Source organism: Paroedura picta, chromosome 14 (assembly GCF_049243985.1).
Source record: "Paroedura picta isolate Pp20150507F chromosome 14, Ppicta_v3.0, whole genome shotgun sequence".
In the NCBI taxonomy this organism is placed as follows: Eukaryota; Metazoa; Chordata; class Lepidosauria; order Squamata; family Gekkonidae; genus Paroedura; species Paroedura picta.
Window position 1 is genome coordinate 25,385,662 of NC_135382.1, and position 22,951 is coordinate 25,408,612.

Consider the following 22,951-nt stretch of genomic DNA (forward strand, 5'->3'; position numbering starts at 1 on the left):
CCGCCCATCCCCCGGTTCGCTAATGGCTGTCATCCCACTTCTCCACTTTTACTCGTCCGTGCTACTCATTAGGAAGATAAGCTTCCGGGGTTGAATGAAGTTTATTTCCGGGTTATGCCCTTTCTGGTTTATGTGGGGTCCAGGTGTGCGGGAAGTTGTTGTTACCGAGTCTGGGTAAGTGTTAAGTGGGGAGGAGGGTTTGTGTGTAGCATAAGTTTTATAGTGCAATTTTATGGAAAGTGACTGTGCTGTGAGCCTATTTATACAGCTCTTGTGAACAGTCGCTGCGCTTATTTTCTGTGTTTCTGAGCCTTGCACAGGAATGTCCCACACTGTACCTCTTGCATTCAATGCCTTTTAAGCCTCACTTTTCACTATCTAGATGTTAAATGAAGATTTGTTTCAGGCGTCTGGTGAACTGGGTTTTAGTCTACTGATTTCAGTGGTTATAGACTGGAGTAACTGCATAGAATTGAACTGTAAACTCTGTATGCTGCAAGGTACTGCAAAATTCCTTTGTTTTGTGTGTGAGTGCACCGTGTTGAGTGTGACACTGTGGCAGTTCTCATTATTAGGTCAGAATTTGAGTCCAGTGGCACCTTTAAGGCCAGCAAAAATTTATTCACGGCGTGAGTTTTCGTGTGCATGCATATTCCCTCAGACAATGGAAGTGTGCATGCACACGAAAGCTCATGCCGTGAATAAATCTTTGTTGATCTTAAAAGTGCCGCTGGACTCAAATTTTGTTGTGCTACTTCAGACCAACATGGCTACCCACCTGAATCTCTCATTATCATAGAATCACAGAGTTGGAAGGAACTTCTGGGGTCATCTAGTCCACCCCCCTGCACAATGCAGGAACTCACGACTACCTGCCTACCCTCAGTGGCTCATGCCCAACTGATCCCCCCCTACACACATACACACCAAAACTCCAGAATCCAGCCTGGCCTGGAGGAAATTACGTGTTATTCATTTGTGTGTTAACAATAGGCCAGTTTCAGCTTTTGCACTGGTTCCCCTCTGTGACCCACCACCAGACTGCCCCATATTGTCCCCCTTCCCTGCTTCCCAGCTGCCTTGTCTTTCTCTTACTTAGTTCAGACTTTCCCCCACTGTCCAGGCTCACCACTGCTTGCAGTCTTTTTCCTAGTACTAGGCAGTAGTTGTAGCTGGGAGTACTGTGGAATGCCTAGTCAATGGAAGCTCTGGGCCCTGGCAACTGCCTAACCTCAGAGTATGCTGATAGGAACTGATAGTTCCTGCCTAGCGAAAATCTATTTTGCGTTGGAATTTTTGGAGAAGACGTTTGGGATACTATAAATATATATGTATTTATTATTTAATTACATATGTGTATGTATATGTATGAATGAGATTTAAAATATGCACATAAGACATGATGGAGTGGGAGGAAAAGGGTTCAGTCTTTTTTTTTTTGCGGTGGGGGAAGTAAGAGTTGATATACAATTGTGGCCAAGTTGGCTTCTAGGGCTGGAATAAAAGTTGGGTGTCTTTTGGAGTGGTTTGAGTGGCCAGCAATGCCACTGTATGGGTGACAGCTTATCTTTTAAAATCCATTACATTGTCACTTATTTATTTTATTGTGCCTTTCTCCTTAATGGAGATCCAAAGCCACTTGTATCATTTCCCACTTTTCATTTGTTATCAGGGGCTTCAATTGCAGCAGTTAGGAGCTAGCTGAGACCAACTTAGGGAGTGAGTCTAAGGAGGTAGAAGTAAGTCACATTTTGTTCTGTAGTCTGAGGAAAGTCTTTTTACGATTGCAGCTTTAAAAATATGTGTGCCTCCCTTTACACTTCTGTTGTATTCCATCACTTTTTCTTTTTTCTACTTCTGTAGCATCTTTCCTTCTTTCTGCTTTACTTACTCTTTACTCTGCATTTTAAACAAAAAATACAGAAGCGATGTTACTCTTGCTTAATATTCCACAGGTTCATTCTTTATCCAGTTTTTGGTGGGCTGGTGGTGTAAAGTATTTGACTGTATGTGTATGTATTTGCAGCATGTCAGTGCTGAACAGGGCTTGGAAGTTTTTAATTTTGAAAAAAAATAACTTATTGTCCCCTTGGGTGACCCCAAGTAGTGTACATCAGGGGTAGTCAACCTGTGGTCCTCCAGATGTCCATAGACTACAATTCCCATGAGCCCCTGCCAGCATTTGCTGGCAGGGGCTCATGAGAATTCTAGTCCATAGACATCTGGAGGATCCCAGGTTGACCACCCCTGGTGTACATCATTGTCCTTGCTTCATTTCCCCCCCACAGCAACCCTATAAGGTGGGCTAGGCTAAGAGATCACCCTGTGTGTTTCCATGACAGCATGGTGATTCGAACCTTGGTCTCCAAGACTCTAATCCAGTGTGCTAATCACTATACCACATTAGTGTTGCTGAATTCTAAGCAAAGGTGTCCAGGAATCCTTTCCCCCTTCCCTTCCCTTTCTACACTGTTATATATATCCTTTTTGAGCTTGTGAGATATAACAAATGATATATTATGGCAATAAACAGTGGTGGTGCACTGTTCCTTTCCCTTATCATTGTTTATCCAGGCAGTTAATGTTGCTGAATATAAATGGCAGCTATTGTATAAGGTCAGATGCATCCATTGTGCGATTATACTTTCTATCACATTTTTTTAAAGGGAACTGTTATGGCCAGTCTATTAACTCATTTTTCTTCAAAGTCCATGGCAAGAGAGATTGTTGTGGAGTAAATGACTCGAACATGCAGGAAGAGAAGAGGGTGGAGGAGGGCTTAGATCACGATGTTGAGAGGGAGTATTGGTGTTGTAAATGTGCAAATAGCATTTTTATATGTAAAATGCTAGGTATGTTATTGTTAAGGTGGAAAAAGATTGGCTACAAAGGTCAATGGTATGAATGGTGATTATAGAGAGAGGCTGTAAAAAATATAAATGCCCATGTTGGTAAAAAAAATTATATCGGGGCAACAGAAAAAAACCCTCTGAAATTTTAAAAATATTTGCTTAATTTATACCCTGTCTTTCTATTCAGTGGGGACTCAAAAGAGCTTACATTGTTCTCCTCTTTTCCATTTTATCCTCACAACAACCCTGCAAGAATCTGACTGGCTCAAGATCATCCAGCAAGCTTCCATGACAGTGTAGGAATTTGAACCTGGGTCTCTCGTATCCTAATCTGATTCAGCTATCCTAAAGCTTGAGCACTACTTTGGGGTAATTTCTGATTGGGCTAGTTATTTAAATGTTACCTTTTAATTATTTGTACAATTGAGCTTTGTATACACAATGGTACCCCCTCCCCCAGCATAAGTTGCTTTCTCCCATCTATTGATATCAGGAGGCAGGCTGTGTAATTGAATGGCTACCTGTTAAGTAAAAAAAAAACAACCCGACCTTACCGGAATGTAGTTTCCCAGACAACTGTCAGCCTCAAAGCTCAAAGAACAGGCAGGAGCGAAATTGAAATAAATTGTACTCCGGGAAGAGGAAGCGGAACGGAGCTGATGACTCTATTTTTTTTTCCAGATCGTTTATCTTAAATGAAATCTGCTTTCTCAAAATTTGATCTGTATGTGGAGGTATGACTTGTCCTTCTATACCTTTTGAAACTAGCAATAGTTAAAGTACTACATTGATATGGTTAATTTTTTAAATTGAGTTTTGATATATGTCCAAGTTATGAAAATCTTACGGGGCACTCACATGTAGATGATATGGCTTCTCTCTATTGGTGACAAGAAACTTAAGTTCTAAAGTTGTCTGATCAGAGAGTAAATTACTGTAACTTGATTCTGCCATGAGAAAGAAATCTGAATGTTATTGTCTGTTTATTGCAAATATTTATCCTTTGAGGTGTAAAGTTTTTATAAATTAAAAAATTATTTTACATTTTGTATTTTTATATATTAAGGTGGCAAAATAGTCTTGGGTTGTTATTATTAACTATGAACACATGGTGATGATATTTGTCCAGTAAGTAGTCTTTGAGTGCAAATTTAGAAGAAGCTGTCACATGTGCTATACTTTTGCCATAGAAAACTAGGCATTTAATCCCACGCAATTTTGCTGCAGTAGATTTCAGCTGCTATCACTGGCATAACTTTGTGTAAGACTGTATTTTAAGTAAAGGTACAGGCACATGAACACATGAAGCTACCTTATACTTAATTGGACCATCAAGGTCCAATTGTTGACTCAGTTTACCAGGTTCTCAGATTGAGGTTTCTTACTGCAATCCTAAACAGGTCTACCCAGAATCCTTTTTAGATCTATTTTTTGGGGCTTACTTCCAGGGAAGTATGTTTTAGGATTGCATTGTATAGCTCGAACTTCATTCAAGGCATTCAAATAGATGCCTTGTCAGGGGGTATAGTAACTTGACAGTTTCAATTGTATTTCTTTGCTAGAGTAGCTTTCATTCTTTGGGAATGTCATTTCATACAGCACCATGACCGGATTGTATTTCCTGCACTGGGGACTACAAAGGCACAACTACTTATTTACATAGTCTGTACCCCATCTTTCTCCCTGGTAGGGGCACAAGGCAGCTTATTTTGTTTTTCTACTGCATTTTATCCTCATGACAACCCTGTAAGGTAGGTTAGGTGGAGAGTGTGTAATTGGCCAAAATATCCTAGCAGGCTCTCTCAGCATAGTGGGGATTTGAACCTGGGTATCCCCCATCCTCCTATGACCACTGTGCCACTTATGTTGATTAATAAGGAAAAGTTCTATGTTCACATAACACGTAAGCAAAAAATCCTCAGATTGAATACATGCTAGACTTGCATAGAGCAGGGGGTTGGACTAGATGGCCTGTTTGGCCCCTTCCAACTCTATGATTCTATGACTGTACACAATAACTTACCTGTGGGGAAGTCTTCTTCTGCTGAAAAAGTAATTATGCATATAAAAGATATAGGAGAAGCCGTGGTTGAACAAATTAATCCTGTAATGACTTAATTATTAGAAAAAGCATGAGATGGTTTAGGCTTGCTGGGCTTGTGTTTCTTACTGCACCACCTGGTGGACACTTGCACATATTTTTATTGAAATGTTTGTCAGCGGGTGATCAATGCTGGAAGGCTTTAAGTCTGAAGAAGCCACCAGTCGATGTGTGGCTGTTCCTCAGAAAATTCAAATTAACAGTTTATGCATGTTTTCTCCCCAAAGGGACTCAAAGCTACTTATGCAAATTTCCAAGCTTATAATGTCATTTAAGCCAGCAAGATGAACCAAACAAACACATGTCCTTATGTTCCGGGCTGGCTGTTACAGTTGTAAAGGGATGTCCCTTCAGTTGTACCCTGAAGGCCTTTGTCCATTTCATCAAGAAATAAACGCACACAGACTCTGCATTCAGCAAGGAATAAATACATCACTCTTGAAGATAAAATTAAAGCTGTTGCTAGGTTTCCCTTAAAATATATCTGCATATCCCCCAAATGCACCAAACTGACATGAAATGCCTCTGAAATTCTCTCCCTCTATCCCCCAGCATGTTTACTTGAGTGGAAGTCCATAACCACTCTTGGAACTTTTTGGTTGTTGTAGAACCTGTGGCTAAGACATTGGGCCTTACAGATTCCTTCCCTGGCTGTTCATTTTTCATTGTAAGCCCTCCTTTGGGCATTCCCCTCCTTCTCCTAGTTGTCAAAAGAAATACAGGTGTCTGTGGAGGACAGGGCCTTCTTGGTTGTGGTGTCTCAGTTTTATGATGCCTTTATCTTCACCTTTTGCCTGACCGTATCACTGACTGTCTTCACACGCTGGTGGAAAGTGCCGTAAAGGAACAGCCAGTTTATGGCAAACCAGTAGTGTTTTCAAGGCAAGAGATGTTCCAAGAAGATTTTCCCTTGCTTGCCTCTGAGGCGCAACCCTGGCCTTCCTCGATGGTCATCCATCTAAGAACTAACCACAGCTGGCCCTTCTTAGCTTCCAAGATCTGGTAAAATTGGGCTAATCTGGGCAAACCAGGTCAAGGTTTCCATATGCTAGACCTTTTGATTTCAGCAGTTATCTGATTGTACCCCAATACTGGTACGTTATCAGGTGTTTTATTTTTACTGCTTCTCTCAATTTTGGGCATTGGGTAGCTTTAAGGTTGACCTCTGCTATTATGCAATTTCCTGCCATATTGTTGCAGCTCTATAGATCCTCTGATGCCAGCTGGCTGTGAAAGATGGGTTTGAAAGGCTTGGTAGGCCGCTGAGCTAGATGGATGGATGACCTGGCTTGTGACAAGGCAGTTTCATACGCTGATATGAGCTTTCTTTCTCTACCATCCTTCTTCCTTACACAACTTCTGTCAGCCAGCGCTGAGCCCCATCAGGTTCTATTTGGCTTTTTATAAAAGGGAACTGCCAAGGGTTACATCAATCAGTGTTACCCTGATTAGGATACCCCAGAAATGTTGGTGCATGCGTGTCCATTTTCTCATTAATATACCCCTTTTATAACAGATGTTTGTGATACTTGCTAATGTTGTGCTGGTATGAGCGTATAGAGCTGCAGAGAATAGAGCTCCACTAGACCTGTTTCTACCTGCTAATGGAGATGACCTTGAGACAGTACTTGAGATCAGCTGGGAATAATTATAGTCACCATGGGAGAGTTGCAGGGAAGTGGTGTAACTTGGCATGAAGTGACCCATTCCTTCCTTCTGACAGCTCTGATAGATTGGTAGGTGATAGTTTTGGGAGGTGGCTACAGCTGATACCAACAAAAGGGGGGTAAACAGGAGGCAGTTGAAGTTTCCCAAGGGGTAGTTCTTGTCCATTTTGTTCAGTTTATGAGAAAATGAAAGCTGGCTATCAACTGTTTATGAAACGACTCAAGGAAGTGCCATTTCCACAGCCTGTTTGAAATGCCCTGAACTTGGAGGCCTTGAGCCCTGGAAGGTACTGCTTGTCATCATCATCATCACTATAAATAAATCCTCTCTTGAAAGCGACAAAATAATCCTGGCTCATTTCCCCTCCTTCAGTGGAAGCAATGTTAGGGAAGGATTTGGCAGTGAAAAGGGGAAAAAACCTCCCCGAAAACAACCCTCCTGTGTGGTTTTGAGCAGAGCTGGCAGAATGGTTCAATAACCGGGTCGAAATGGATGCATCTGGGGAAGCCTTTTTTGTTTGTCATTCCTAGTGTGAGCCAGGGGACCAGTGCAGGCAGGAATGTGAACGCTGTATGCGCCTCAATGCAGGGGTGGTAGTTACTCTGATTTACTGCCAAGTAGAGGTTTTAAGACAAATAGGGCTCCGTCTTGAAAGCAAATAGTGTTACAGATTTCAAGAGCCCCCAAAGCAGGGGCAAATGACCAGCCTGTCGATTTCTGGGGCTATTGTTGCCGTTCCATTCCAATTAAGCGCTCTCTTTTTGGTCAGTTTGATTAAGAGAGATGGATTGTGACGTTGTTGGCCTTTGGATGTAACAGTAGTGCAGTAACAGCAGGACTTGTGTTTTTAGAAGACTATTCCACTCCCTTTTGTTTATGTCTTCTGCTTGAGATATAGCAAGGACCTGCAAGACTGGGATTTACACCTGTTTTTACTGATGAATGCCTCTCCCACCCTTCCCACCCCCCCTGCTCCAATCTTTGTCATTTCTGGTTAATAGCAATAAATAAAGAGGTGGCTGTCAGGCTGATAGCAAATGCAGAACTTGCCTTTCATCTTCAATTCCATCTTTAAAAAAAACCCCTAAAACTACACCAACCGGGTACTGTGGTTGCAGTGCTGGATGCTGTGGTCAGCCATTTCTCAAATGCAGGCAGTAAGCAGAGTTACCTTCTTCTCAGTCCATGGGAGCAAATTGATTTAGAATAATGTTACTCTTAGGACTGCACTGTTGATGAACTGCTGATGAACTGATGAACATCTTCTGACCTTTCTCTCCAATGGGGACACAAGGTGGCTTACATCATTCTCCTTGCCTCTGTTTTATTCCCACAATAACCCTGCGAGGTAGGTTAGACTGAAAGGAGTGTGACTGGCTCAAGGTCATCCAGCGAACTTCCAGAGCACTAGTGGGGATTAGAAACCAGGTCTCCCTGTGTTGGGGAGTGAGGAATCAAGCCTGGCTCCCGAGGCTCCTAGCCTGAGGGGAAGAATGTTGAGAATTAAAAGTGGAATCTAAAGCACAGTCTCCGGTGCTTCTTGCAAACTAGCCTTCCTGATCCTCCAAAGGCTCTTCTGCTATTGCAGTTGTGGAAAACTCTTTAATTTGTATACAGATTGCAGCTAATACCAAACACACACACACACACACACACACACACACACACACACACACACACACTCTCTCTCTCTCTCTCTCTCTCTCTCTCTCTCTCTCTCTCTCTCTCTCTCTCTCTCTCTCTCTCTCTCTCTCTCTCTCTCTCTCTCTCTCTCTCTCTCTCTCTCTCTCTCTCTCTCTCTCTCTCTCTCTCTCTCTCTCTCTCTCTCTCTCTCTCTCTCTCTCTCTCTCTCTCTCTCTCTCTCTCTCTCTCTCTCTCTCTCTCTCTCTCTCTCTCTCTCTCTCTCTCTCTCTCTCTCTCTATATATATATATATATATATAATTTTTATCAGTATTACATATTCAGTGGTTGTTTACAGGCTTTTTCTTGTTGAAGCAAAAGAGAAATCAAAGGGGGGAAATAAATGATTTTTGTGATAATATAATCCCATCCTTCTCCGTTGATTCAGAACGGGTAACATCAGATAAAGACAATACAATTTTATTTGCAAGTTGGGTACATTTCAGAGCGTTATGCAATTACATTTTCCATATTTTCTGACCTGCAAACAGATACCTTAAATGGAAAATCTTTTTTTTTTTTTAATGCAGCTTGGTACATTGAAATGCAACGTTTACACACCTGACAATTCACAAAGTGTAATTTGCTACGATGTCGCCAAAGAATGAACAAAACTCACCCAGAATCTTTCCTGGTATGTTTCCTTTGTCCATTGGTGCAGCTGCTGAAGAGGAGGGACATTATCAGACCTTGGAGAGAAGATTCAGTTACCTCCTGGGCAGAGCTCCAGAGGCACCACCCCCACTCTACTTTGCTTCCCAGAATTATATTATAGTGAAGTTTTTATAAATTATTTAGATTCTGAGGCCTTTGGGGAATGGTAATGCATTTGGAGAAACTGCTGTAAGCTGCTCTGAGCTCCTGGGATGGGATGGGAAATAAATCAAATGCATTAATTAATAAGGCACCCCTGACACCACTCCCATTTCTTTTTCTGGATTTGTTTTGGTTTAAATTCTCAACTAGGTAGAGCGTTTGCATTGGAGGGCCAAAATCCTTTGCTAGCTGGGCAATGGGCTGAAGTCCTCCAAATTGATTTTGTTTTTGGTCATGCACAATAAGCTACATTCATCTGCCAAAGTCCTTCTGGAATGCATCTATCAGATCAGATAGATCCTATCTGAATGGGAATTCTGTCCTCTTCTTTTGCACTTGTTCACTCTACAGCAGCCTTTTTCAAACTTTTGACCATGGAGGACCCCCTGACATAATTCTTCAGACTTCGAGGAGCTCCGGAAGTGATATCAGATGGTCATTCTCCTGCCAGTGACATCACTACCTGCACCCTTAGCCCTCCTTTTGCTCCCTCCCACTGCCTGAACAACTACTAGCCCTCTCAGTCCCACCTACCTAACAGGGTGACTTTTGTGGGGAGATTATTGTAAACCACTTTGAGACTCCTTATGCTACTGAAAAGCAGGGCATTAAAAACCAACTCTTCCTCTTCTTCATCAATATTGTCTTCTCAGGCTGGCAACAGCTCTCCAGAGATTCAAATGGAATTTTTTGACATCACCTCTCACCTGAACTTTTTAAATGGAGATGCCAAGGGTTGAACCTGAGATGTTCTGCATGCTAACCAGATGCTCAAGGCTGAGCCACGCATGGAGCAGCTTCACATGTTCAAGAGTTCATTGTGGGAATTCTGTGTTAGAAAGTCAACTCCACAATTTTGAGAACCAACTATTGTAGCAAAATGGGGGAAAACCCATCTGTATATTAATAATGAAATCTGATGACACTTAAATCTGGTGACCCGAGCTGTCAACAGGCAAGGTGGATCTTTCTACAAACCTGAAAAGGGCCCCAGGAGTGCAGAAAAACACTAAATCTAAAAAGCAAAAACAGAAAAATGATAAGAGGGATGCCTGTAGCTTTAAGCAGTAGACTCCCTCAGTGGCAGTTACTAGGCAACCACGAATTTCAGGCTTGGTTCTCTCAGTAAAAGGCAAGGTGTAAGTGTGTGATGGGGGGGGGGAGGCTTTCCAGGACTATTTTGGTCTTTGAGGGAGGATTCATCAGGGCTAAGCCTGGCTAGGGTTGCTAGCTCCAGGCTGGGAAATTCCTGGGCATTTTGTGGTGGAGTCTGAGATGGGAAGGATTTGGGGAGGGAAGAGCAAAATATAATGCAGAATATAATGCCACAGCATAGGAATAAGAATCGCGGAAAGGAGAAAGACTATGGCGGCTTTCTGGAACGGGAAAGTAAATAGATGCCTCCTGCATGCCCTTGCTGGTTCCTACTTATACAGTTTTAAAAGTGGATCTCACAGTAGATTGGTCAGGGCTGAAGACAGCTGACTTGCAACACTGGAAGCTAGATATTTCTTTTGCTTACATGAGAGCTCAAAATAACTATTTGCTTGTCTACATACACTGCAGTGGGTTCTGGCTTCCCTTCCATGTCTCTGAAGGTAGATTTCGGTGGTATAATAAGTCACCTGGTTTCTAAAAACGTAAGCTGCTCTTTCCATCTGAGTCCTTGAAAATGTAACTCCTTCCAAAACCAGTCCCCAATGATTGTCCCCAACTGATATAGCGGTTGGTGTACTTTGGCCAGCAGGTAGAGAGATGGTTTGAAATCTCTGTTGGCCTTGGGTAAGCCATTCGATCTCCCTGACCTATTTCCCAAGGTGGTTGTGTGAGGAAAGCAGAAACACCTTACTGGGCTTATTTTTTAATGGCTGTTTAAATTGGCTTTGACTCATGGGCTTGTTTTTAATTGCCTTGTTTTATAGTTATGAACCACTTTTAGTGGGTCTCTGGAGAGGTGGCATGCACATTTCCTAAATGAATAAAATATATAAATACAATATATGCCTGTGACGGCTGACTTCCAGTTCTGTCCTCCGAATGCCACAGCTGATCCCTGATTCCTTAGGGTGTCTGTGAATCCTTAGGGTTTCCAGCCAATGAGAATCCATGGGTCTTCTGTGAGAGAGAGGGGCCTTAGAAGGTCAAGAGCCAAGTCAAGAGAGCCAGTTTGGTGTAGTGGTTAGGCTTGGTAGGCCAATTCTCCCCTTCCTCGGCTTACCTCCCAGCCTCCCTACATGCTGTTCACGGAGGAAGAGAATCCATGTGTCCCAGGAATCGTATTTCAGGCCGCAATAGAGGAGGGGAGTCCCATTCTTCTGATGGAAATCCCTTCTGTCAGCAGATATTGCTGCTGGATCCAGCCCATTACCTGTCATTGTGCTAAGACACACGTGCGCTGGAGAGTTTTCTGGTAGAGTTCTCCAATTGAAATCCAGCTGAATGCCCATTGGTGTCGTGCAGGCCTGTAGAACGTGTTGGATCTGCTTTAATAAACGGAGCTCATCCTTAATACCTTTTCCCAAATAATTGCTTTAGATTTTAATGGTGTTTGCTTAGTGCTTTTTTTTTTGTTCCTGCCTGTTTTTCTCCCATAGCGATTGCTCTATTTTCATATTGCTATATTATCTTTGCGCTTGGAGGCTAATATTTCTTTCACAGCGATTGCTCAATTCCCTTGATATCCTTTCCTTGGAATTTCTGTGTGTTCTTTCAGAACAATTTATATTCACACATTTTCTTTCCAAACATTTACACATAGGGTCCAGGCCATCATTGTAAGTTTTAACGTGTCGCATGATTGTCGGCCAGGGTGCTGTGAAATTAGTCCTGGGTGATTATCAAGGCCTGGGGGGCCCCAGTTGTCTCCCAAAGCTTCACAGCTGAAAATACCAATGCTCTCTCATCTGGTAACTCTAGATCATGGACCACTTCCTATGTTGTAAACATTGTTGAAGAATGGACAACATGATGCATTTACTAAGTCTGCAGCAACCCTTTCTGTGCTGTGTTCAGAATGAAGTTTGCATTTATATGGTTGTGACCGCACCCCTACAAACATTCAGATCAACACAGGGAATTAGCTTGCGTGTTCCTGTAGGGTGCAGAAAACCAAGATCTTCATAAACTGACTGTGAGTAGTGAGTTTTCAGTAGGAAAAGTATAACAGAGACCTGATTTTAAAAGAAAGCAGATTTTACTGGGGGAGTTGATACAATAGTGAAGAGTGTGTTTGTGTATGTATGTAACTAAGTAAATAGTAGGAGTCCTAAATCAAAACACCAACTGGCTACTTATCTGTTCCACATAATATATTTCTGTTGAGGCCTTGGAGGAAGGAGTCTCATGGCTTAAATGCCACTCAGTGCTTAACACCCCACTCAGGGCAGCTGTCTCTCCTGAGTGCTTCCTCCTCCAACCAGCTTGCCTGCCTGTCCAGTGGCCAGCCAGTTGCCTTCTGTCCCCCACCTCTCACCACTCCCGCCTCCTTCCAATTCCCTTCAAGTCTCAGAGGCTGCAGATCTCTGTCATGTCAGAGCTGCCCCTGCCAGTGAGTTACCTGCCCAGGGGTGGGGGGTCAGCCTTTTCAAATCCTGGGCGGAGGGACAGACCATGCACAGAGGTCTTCTACTACACCCCACTAATCTAGCATTGGTTGTATTCCTGAATGCAATGGGCTTTGTCCCAGTCCTAAATAATGCAGCAGCAACAACCAAACATTCAGCAGAGCTGCTCCACATTGGAGTAGGAGTTACTCTTTGACCTAAAGGCATACATGTAGTTTGGAATTAAATGGAGGGGAACAGAGGGAAAGCAAAGATGAGCTGTCTTATTCTGTGAAGAAATCAGATGGAAGGAGGTGGGAGGCTGTTGCCGTTTTGTTGGTATCCAGGATCAGACTGTAATACTGGCTCTAAAACTAGGCTAGTTATACTGTTTGGGGCCCATAGCATCAAAGGGGTTCTTCTCAAGAAACAAAAGATTACAACAGAAGATACAGCAATACTTGAGAGTTTGGCAGTTTATCAGGCGAAAACTTTCAGAACTTACTAAGCATCACCAGGGAAGGGCAACAGGAAGGGAAGTTCCTGCTTGAATTATAATTCAGGAAGGGAGGTTCTTGGTTGGATTATAATTCTCAGAAACTAAGCAGGGTCAGCCCTGGTGAGCATTCAGATGGGAGCCCACAAAGGACGTCCAGAATTATTCTGTGATTCCCTTGCCCTGAAAAACCCCACAGAGTTGCTGTAATTCTGCTGCAACCTAACGTCCCTTTCCACCACTTATGTGACATGGCTCAGACTGGATAACCCACATGATATCTGTAAAAACAGCACCTTAGGTTTATATACTCAGTCCCCTCCCTCCCTTCCTGGATCGCCTACACATCTGAACACACCAGGATCGCTTATACACCCTTTCCAATTTGGTTGGGAAGCTATGGTAGACTTGAGAGTATAATCCTGCTTTAAATAGCATCACACATGAAGTACAGCTCCAACCCCCTGCATTTGCTGATGCAGTGCTCTTTCACAGAGTGCTTAATGTATAGAATTCGTTGCTTCAAGACTTGCTGTTGGCAGCTAACTCTGTATGCCGTCATAGAAGACAGGAGAAATACACAGACCATTACAGATTCATTGAGAGATCAAGATCAGTCGCCATGTGAACCTGTCTGTAACAGAAGAGAGCCAGCGTGGTGAAGTGGTGAAGAGCAGCGGCTTCTAATCTGGCAAGCCAGTTTTGATTCCCAGCTCTTCCACGTGCAGCCAGCTGGGTGACCTTGGGCTAATTACACTTCTGATAGAGCTGTTCTCACAGAGCAGTTCTGTCAGAGCTCTCTCAGCCCCGCCTACCTCACAGGGTGTCTGATGTGGGGAGAAGGGAAGGCAGTTGTAGAAGAAGAGTTGGTTCTTATATGCCACTTTTCTCTCCCCGAAGGAGTCTCAAAGAGGCTTGCATTCGCCTTCCCTTTCCTCTCCCTACAACAGGCACCCTGTGAGGTGGGTGAGGTTGAGAGAGCCCTGATATCACTTTGAATACCAATTTTGCATTTTGCAGGCTTCCTGTACCTTTCAAGTTGGCCACTGTGGTAAGCAGGTAGGCATTTAGTAAGCGGATGGTGATCCCTTATAGCAGGGTTAGTAAATCTGTAGTCCTCCAGATGTCCACGGACTACAATTCCCATGAGCCCCTGCCAGCATTTTCTGGCAGGGGCTCGTGGGAATTGTAGCCCATGGACATCTGGAGGACCATAGGTTGACTGCCCCTGCCTTATAGAATAGAAACTAAATACAGGAACATTTTCTTCAACAGTCCTTTTGTACCTTTTCACAGGCAAATACGTACAGAGTAAGATGTCTCAGATAGAAATATGCTAGGTGTAAAGTAAATCTTAATGTCTTACTCTTGGCAGGGTAGGCGAGTTTTCAGCTTCTGCTCGTAAGCCTGGCCCAGTGCACGATGCATCCAAACTTGTCTCCTCACCTGCATACAGAAGAGTGCAACCTTATCATCCACCTGCTGAAAGAGTGTCACAAAGAGGTAAGAGTTCTGAACTGATGCCGACCCAGTGAACTGTCTCCTGAGACAGCTGGCTTGTCCCGGGATCATACAATTACCTGAGAGTGCCTTCAACCTAATGTAACTAAGTTTTTTCCCTGAAGAGTGCATCGTTCCTTTGTCTTGCTTTCATATTAAAAGGGTGATTGTGGCTGCTGGGTTTTTTCTTTCCTCTATGGTCCGGAATAGCCCAATCTCAGCAGATCGCAGAAACAAATGCAGCTGCTGTAACGGCAGAGTTATATAAAGTGGAACTGAGGTCCTGGTAGGGTTCTCAGCCATGTGACGGACCCCCTGGGAGACTTTTCGGGGCACAACATGGGGAAAATGACACTGCCAATATGTTGATGTCACTTCTAGATCAGTGAAGGTCTAGGATTTTGCCCAGTCTCTCTGATAAAAGCCATAGGAATTTAGAAGATTCCTAGAATGCTGCCAAATCGGATACTGGCTCCAGTAGATTTCTTTTCTGCTCTTATACCTCGCCAGACTTTACTTGCATGTTGTAAGTGCTTTTTTTTTTGTGAGTGCATTTACCTGTATCTGGCAATACCGACAAAGCTCCTGTGTGGCTAAAAGCTATGGGGCTGGCCTTTCAGTGACCACTATTAATACGTTGCCTGTCAAAGTGTAGGTTTGTCTTTGATTGCACATGGCTTGCTTCAAGTAGGTTTTGGGGACATACAACACCACTTGAAAGACTCTTCAGAAAGTGATGGGACACTTGCACAGAATACACTTTGTTTTCAACACTGTGTGTTACCCTAAGCACATTCCTTTCCACTAGCATAGATGGGGACCTGAAGATCACAGCTTCCTTCTGTTAAAGGCAAAACTTGGCACTCTAAAACTGTTCTTTTTCTGCCCCCTCAGCACTACATCATGAAATTTCTGGGCCATTGTAATGATCTCGACAGTGAAATGAAGCAGTGCTTACAGAGAGAGGTAAGCCTCTGGTGGCCTTCACACCTTTTACTCCGTTGCAGTTGTTATGTCATAATTGCTCAATGGGTTGGCTATTATAACTTTCTTCTACTAAGTAAGTGATCTTTTGCTCTGAAGCCAGGACTCCTTGCTTAGAGGGAGATCCAACCCGGTATCTCTAAGTACAGTTTTAAAGGTGGCCATTTCTTCCCACCACCACCAAAGGGGTTTGGTGTGTTTGGTAGTTGAATATCATTATATCATAGTAATGTTATGCTTGAAACTCAAATCCTTTGGCCACCTCATGAGAAGGAAGCCCCCCCTGGAGAAGAGCCTAATGCTGGGAGTGATTAAGGGCAAAAGAAGAAGGGGACGACAGAGAATGAGGTGGCTGGATGGAGTCACTGAAGCAGTTGGTGCAAGCTTAAATGGACTCTGGGAATGTTAGAGATCAGGAAGGCATGGAGGATCATTGTCCATGGGGTCGCGATGGGTTGGACATGACTTCACAACTAACAACAACAACAACAATGTCATGCATCTGCCAGGTTCTCTGAAATCCCAGCTGTCGTTTAAAAGAAAAAATCTCCGGCCCCTTTAATTGCAGACACATGCCTTTCCTTTTATATTTCCACAATGAAAGGGGATAGAGATTATTTTTTAAAAAGAAATCTGGGAATTTTGAGGACCCAGACAACACATTGTTATGATGCTATAACTATATTCAGTTGTCAATTAAAAACCAAACAGAAAAAGCTCAGATTGTGCGGTGGGCTGGGGCGAGGCGACCAGTGCCGGGGGACAGGGAAAACGTCAGGAAACCTGCCACATGGAAGCTGCCTTACCACTGTGCTGCACTGGCAGCAGCAACATTGAAATCACACTTGTGGAAAGACAAGGATTACCCCTAAGGCCTGGCACAGAAAAACGAGGAAGCTTATTAGGTAGCAGATTGCAGAGCTGTTGGGATGGACTGTGCTCCTTCAGAGCATGGATGAGAGATTACATTTTTCAAAATTCCCCTATATTAATAATTCCCTCTAAGCTAGTACGGTATGCAAACAAAGAGGCAAAGTTAGAATGTACCCTGATAGGCTGTTCTGTTCACACACACACACACACACACACACACACACACACACACACACACACACACACACACATACATACATACATTATATGAAGCCCTCCCCCCTTTCATAAGACCCTACTAGAGTTGGTCTAATAGGTTAATAATTCAATTTAATTTAATTAACAATTTCTTTCCAATTTAAATTGTTATCAACTGTTATTAATGTAACTTCATTGCATGTACATGCCTGTTGTTACCTGCCCTGAGCCAACCAGGAAGGGTGGGCTATAATAATAATGATGATGATGATGATGATGATGATAATGATGATGATGATGATAATAGGTAACATTCAAAGATACACCCTTCTGCCTGCAGTTTACGGAGTCTACCATCTTATTCTAGCCAAGGCCTGAGACGAGTTTTCAGCCTGTATGCATTCAGACTGTATGCGATAAGTATAAATTTTGTTTGTCCTGCTTGCACACTGCTCCCTTCTTTTCTTTTTTGGGAGTAAACCCAACGTTTAGAATCCCAGTTCTGTAGCAGGGCACAGGACGTTGTGCTATACTGTGTCAGACCATTGGTCCATCCAAGTTAGTGCTAACTACTCAGACTGACAGCAACTTTCCAGGTTCTCAGGCTGATCCTGCTCCTTTTAGTTGGAGTTGCCGGAGATTGAACCTGAGACCTTCTGCATGCCAGTAGACGCTCTATTCCAAGTCATGACCTCTCCAACAAACTCCTGGTCAGTCTTCCACCTGCAGCTGAATGCTATGGAGAATCACAGGCTGACTCAAAGCTACCCAAATCCAGGCATCTTCGGTGACTCTATTTATAGGATGGGAGGAGGCTAAAGTGAGCCCAACAACAAGCCCCTAGCAGGGCCTGACCTCTGTTCATCATAACATCTGAATGCAGCCTAGGCCAGAGAGGACTAGCATCCTTCTGCAATTTGTTGAGATCTTAGAGCTTATGGACACAGTGCGCAGCTTTCACATCCTGTGCTCATTTTGCTTTTCTGTTCCCACTTTTCCCGAGAAAGGTTTGTTACTGTTCTCTCCCTGTTGCTCCTTCTGGCGCATGTTCATATATAGGGCTTGGTGTATGAAGCCATATTCCTGTTTTGCCTGGGGCTCTGGCTTTCTCGCTTGCTCCGCTTCTGCAGTTTTCTTGCATTCACAGTCACAGAAGCACAAGTTTAATTATCAGCTGGAAGGATTTTGGTGCCTAGGAAAACGCTGTTTTTTGTTCCTTTTTTGTTTGTTTGTTTTTGTTTTTTGCAAGCCACGTTCTGTCTAAAGCAAATGGAGTTGCTCAAGTTGTAGATTAAATAGTCCTCATACTGTGGTGTTGTTTTTTGCTAATGCAAATGTAATTCGTGTCCTCCAATTTTTTTTTTCTTTTCCCTCCTGACTGATCCAGCCAATGCTGCATTTAAATGGAGTGACATAACTCATCTATAATTCATTTATTGCTTTGTTTCTTTTCTCCCCTTCCAGTACCAAGAAAGAAGAGCCAAGAACCGAGCGCGTGCAGAAGAACTGAAGCAGAAATTGAGGAACCTTCCATTGAAAGAGTAGAGCTTCATAGAGTTGATGCCTGGGCTGGTGGTCAGCTCAGTGTCCAGAAGACAGGCTGAAGGGTCAGGTTGCCCCTGCCATTTCCTGACCCCCCGGAATGCAGAAGAGACAGAGACTCTGAAGTGTTTGTAATAAAAATTGGCTGCAGTTGGCACCTTATGCCTCTCGAGGCATCAGTGGCTCTTTTGGATTGTCTGACAAAAGACTTTGCAGAATGCAATTTGCTTTGATGGTTTTGCCTGTTTTAAAGATTTGTAACTTCATAAGAGCCTCTTGTGGCGCAGAGTGGTAAGGCAGCAGACTTGCAGTCTGAAAGCTCTGCCCATGAGGCTGGGAGTTCAATCCCAGCAGCCGGCTCAAGGTTGACTCAGCCTTCCATCCTCCCGAGGTCGGTAAAATGAGGACCCAGCTTGCGGGGGGGGGGGGGTAATGACTGGGGAAGGCACTGGCAAACCACCCCGTATTGAGTCTGCCATGAAAACGCTGGAGGGCGTCACCCCAAGGGTCAGACATGACCCGGTGCTTGCACAGGGGATACCTTTACCTTTACCTTTAACTTCATATTAAAAGGAAACTACACACACACACACACACGCACACGGCTTGCTTTGAAGGGAATGCCATGACAAAAGAATGAGGCAGAAGCATATTCCCAGAGCTTTCTTTTCGTTTGCTATTCATACCCTGCCTTTCTCCCCGATGGGAACCCAGAGTGACTGACTTCATTCTCTTCTCTGTTTTATCTTCACAACAACCTTGCGGGGTAGGCTAGCCTGAGTGTGTGTAACTGGCCCAAGGTCTAACAGCAAGCATCTATGGCAGAGCGGGAATTTGAACCTGGGTCTTAGCCTAGCTGCCACTCTACTCTGTCTCACGTAGAATGATAAAATGAGTGAACACATGTTGGGGGGGTTTTCTTGAGTGTGTGCTCATATACAAAATTGGCATGCGTTCCCCCACTGTGGCTCATCAGCTGCCAAAACTGCAGTCGGCTGGGCACCAAGCTAAGCTGTTTTTATTTTCCGAAACTCTTTTTAGTTGCCCCAACAAGCGTTTTTTCTTTTTTTTTTAAATTTGGAGACACCCCGTCTGTTTTTATCTTTCTATGCAGAACACAGCGATCGGGATGTAATGTATAACCAATACCAACCAAGCTTTGGGGAGAGTAATTAGGATTATGTGTTGCCTTCTTAAGGCACAAACATGTGCACGTGCTCTTGCTTGCCAGTCGTGAAAGGTTAACATCTGTGGCTTCTCATCAAGCGCTCCTCGAGGAGGAGGCAAAAATATCCTTAAATTGCACAGAGATTGCTTATAAAACGTAAGGGTGAAGCCAAAGCAATTAAAATCGCAGTGCTGTGATTTTTCTTTGTTAAATAGATTTTTAAACGTGTGCTGCGATGCTTCCTCAATGAACTGGGTGGATCCTGTTAACAGCCACAGCAAAGGAGAAGAAAAAACGCCTCTCGTGGTCAAGAAAAAAAGGCCGTCTAATACCAACATGGTGGTGGTCCTTGGCCCAAAGGAAGTGCGTCTGGCCTCAGCCAGGACCAGGGCCTTTTCAGCCAGGGCCCCAAGTTGAGACCCAGGCCCTGACAGAACTAAGTTCCGCAGAGCCTGTAAAATGGTGCTATTCTGCCAGGCCCCTCGGTTGAGGATGGAGCAATCTACCATAGCCAATAAAATCCATGGGGCTCCTGCCATTCATTTCTGGGTTATTCCCTTCATCAAATTAGAAATTAGAATCTGAATCATTGTATCACGTACAATCCGTAACGTGGACTAGGTGGTGGATCAATTCACTCATGAGCAAGAACAACCGAGCACCACAGGGTTTTAAGGTAAAGGTAAAGGTATCCCCTGTGCAAGCACCGAGTCATGTCTGACCCTTGGGGTGACGCCTTCCAGCGTTTTCATGGCAGACTCAACACGGGGTGGTTTGCCAGTGCCTTCCCCAGTCATGACCGTTTACCCCCCAGCAAGCTGGGTACTCATTTTACCGACCTCGGAAGGATGGAAGGCTGAGTCAACCTTGAGCCGGCTGCTGGGATCGAACTCCCAACCTCATGGGCAAAGCTTTCAGGCAGCTGCCTTACCACTCTGCGCCACAAGAGGCTCTTCCACAGGGTTTTAATAATGTTTTAAACTGATTTATAATATGACGTACCTGCAATGTGTGTTGTGAACCACCCCAAGTCTGCTCACGGGGAGGGGCGGTGTAGAAGACCAAACAATAAGTAAGAGAAATGGGAATGCCTGTTAAGGTGGTATTAGAGGAGGCTTTTCTTCCTGTAGGATGCTGAGAGTAAGACTAGCTGGAGGGTGATTTTCAAAGTCAGCTGATGTTAGCAACAGTTTTGTTGGGTTCCAGTAAATTACCAAGCCCTTCAAGGTGTTGGGTGCCTAGCTTTAAAGCCCTTCATGGGTTGCGACTTGAAGTGAGCCAGTGGCATAGTGGTCAACATGTAAAGTAGTGGTAAACTAGAATCTGCGAAAGGCTAGTTCCAATCTCCATTGAGCCCTGACGCTCATTGCTTGTTCCTTGGCCAGTCCCTCTCTTGCAACCTAGCCTTCTTCAAAAGGTAGGGGAAATGGGGAAGAGAGAACCAGGTCTGTTACCCTGAGAACTGTGGAGATAAGGTGGAATAAATACGGACTGTGTGGATAAAAATCTAAAGGGATGCCTCCCTAAAATTACCTATATGCAACAGGATCTTTTGAAAGGGCCCTTTTTGGAGCTAATTTATCAAAATCTATAATTTCCCCCCATTTTTCCCACTCGTGGAGTGAGCTCTAGAAGCAATTAGGAAACGTTGCAAGTCTGTATGACTTAAGATTTTGCAGAGCATCTGGGTATTACTTAGAATGTTTTTAGTTTTAGTGGTTATTGATTGTTGGTTTACCTGCTGTGTGGTTTTCTATTTATTTCAAGCTATTCTGAACTATTGGGAAGGAGGGTTAAAATATCACGATCACAATAAGTAAATAATACATTATTTAAAAGAAACAAAGTGTGCTTTTTGAACTTCAGAACTGTTGTATTAACGATAGGCCAACTTAAGCAGACACCATTCATCCAAATTCATGCAGTTAAATCAGCGGATAATCTGCATGCTTCAAAAAAGAAGTCTAAAGGAGGCCAATGTTTTTTCCTTACTCTGACTTTGGAGTCTGGATTGTGTATTTACTGGATTCCTATAGTAGCCCTCCCCGCATGCGGGCTTGGGGTGGTTTATGGTAATAACTAGCTTCAAAGCCCGTTCATAAGAACGGGCCTTGAAAGGGGCCCCTGGCCAGGCAGCTTAAGGTGGCTTTGGGCCGCAGCTTACAGCCATGTCAAGTTGGGCAGGCGGGAGCTGGGCAGCTCGTTAGCAGGGCTGGGACAGAGCTCCTTAGCAGGCAGTCAGCAGGCTGGGAGGCCCGCATCAGCAGGCCTGGCCTAGAAGGCCAAGAGGCCCTCGTTAGCAAGCCCTCCACTACAACCCTTTACCCAGGGCCCTCTCCCTTACCTGCTGCTGGCTCCAGGCACTGAGGCATCTGAGAGCAAAGAGGCTAGAATCCAGGGACAGAGGGCGGGAGCTGCAGGGACATGGCCAATCAGGGCAAAGCTGGCTGCACCCTGATTGGCCCTATTCTAACTTGGACAGCCGGACATGTCCTACCCCCTAGGCTGTTTCACAAATATATAGAGGAACAACAATGGATAAGGATAATACAGTTAAAACCACTTCCTCTACCCTCTTAAATACTCTCCCCTCCACTGGCCTAAGTATAATTTCTGGACATCGGTGGCCTCAACCATAAGCCTTGTGGGAGATGGCTGTTTTGCAGGCCCTACTGAACCCAGGTTTCAACAGGCAGCTTGTTCCACCAGGTCAAGGACATTAATGGTCGAAGCCCTTAGGGGCAGGGATGACCAACAAATTGACATTAGCGGAGTGCATTGCTCTCTATGGAGGACATATTTGTTTCTGATTATGGGAAGGAGCAAGTCGCTAAGCAGAATAGTGATGTCTTGCCGCTCTCTACCATAGATCTGATCTAGCCCTGTTCCGGCTTCAGAAATGGGCCAGCTGTTGTCCACCCACTTGAAAGGAGGGATGCTGAGAAGCTTGTATCAACATATTTGACAGCTAAGTGTATTGTTTTTGACAGCTGGCCTAAGTTGTGAGCCAAGCCTCTGATTTTCTCATCCTGCTGCTCTCCGAATTGGGCATCTTGCTGAATAGCTTTGCCAGCTGCCAGGTGCTGGGGGAGCAGAGGTACTCATTCCTGCCTGCCTTTCAGACAGGTTCTGAACCCACAGGTTAGGTGAAATTAGTTCACTCCTTGGATCACAGATGGTTGGATTACTTACTTAAATGACAAGGGGCGGCTGTGACTCCCGTAAAGCTACATGAAAACAGGTATGTGCAAAATAGTACTGATCCTGTGGCCTTAAATGAACCACACATTTCATTTATATCCTGCTTTTCTCCCCAGCTGGGGGACCCTAAGTGCCCTGCATCCTCATTCCCCTTTTGTCCATTTTATTCTCACAACAATCCTGTGAGGTAGGTTAGGTGGCTAAAGGTTGCCCAACAGGATTCCATGGCGGAGTGGAGATTCAAACCTGGCCCTCCCAGACCCTGGTCCAGTAGAGAGGAAGTATGGTGTAGTGTTCAAGAGCAGCGTCCTCGAATCTGATTATCCAC

General features: G+C 44.2%; 1 protein-coding gene across 9 annotated transcripts; it reads left to right on the forward strand.

Annotated features, from left to right (window-relative positions):
* Nucleotide 1: 1 nt before the first annotated feature.
* CMC2 (C-X9-C motif containing 2) lies at nt 2-18,416 on the forward strand. 9 transcript variants are annotated; one of them, XM_077309558.1, is made up of 7 exons: nt 57-174; nt 1,673-1,739; nt 3,106-3,221; nt 3,534-3,586; nt 14,538-14,660; nt 15,552-15,623; nt 18,177-18,416. In XM_077309558.1, exons 4-7 carry the CDS (start codon nt 3,548-3,550, stop codon nt 18,255-18,257), a joined length of 315 nt encoding a protein of 104 aa, XP_077165673.1. In that variant the 5' UTR covers nt 57-174; nt 1,673-1,739; nt 3,106-3,221; nt 3,534-3,547; the 3' UTR covers nt 18,258-18,416. The 9 variants fall into 9 exon arrangements, with proteins under 9 accessions (XP_077165679.1, XP_077165671.1, XP_077165675.1 ...); XM_077309562.1 differs by having other exon boundaries at nt 62-174; nt 14,533-14,660; XM_077309559.1 differs by lacking the exon at nt 3,106-3,221.
* The last annotated feature ends 4,535 nt before the right edge of the window (nt 18,417-22,951 follow it).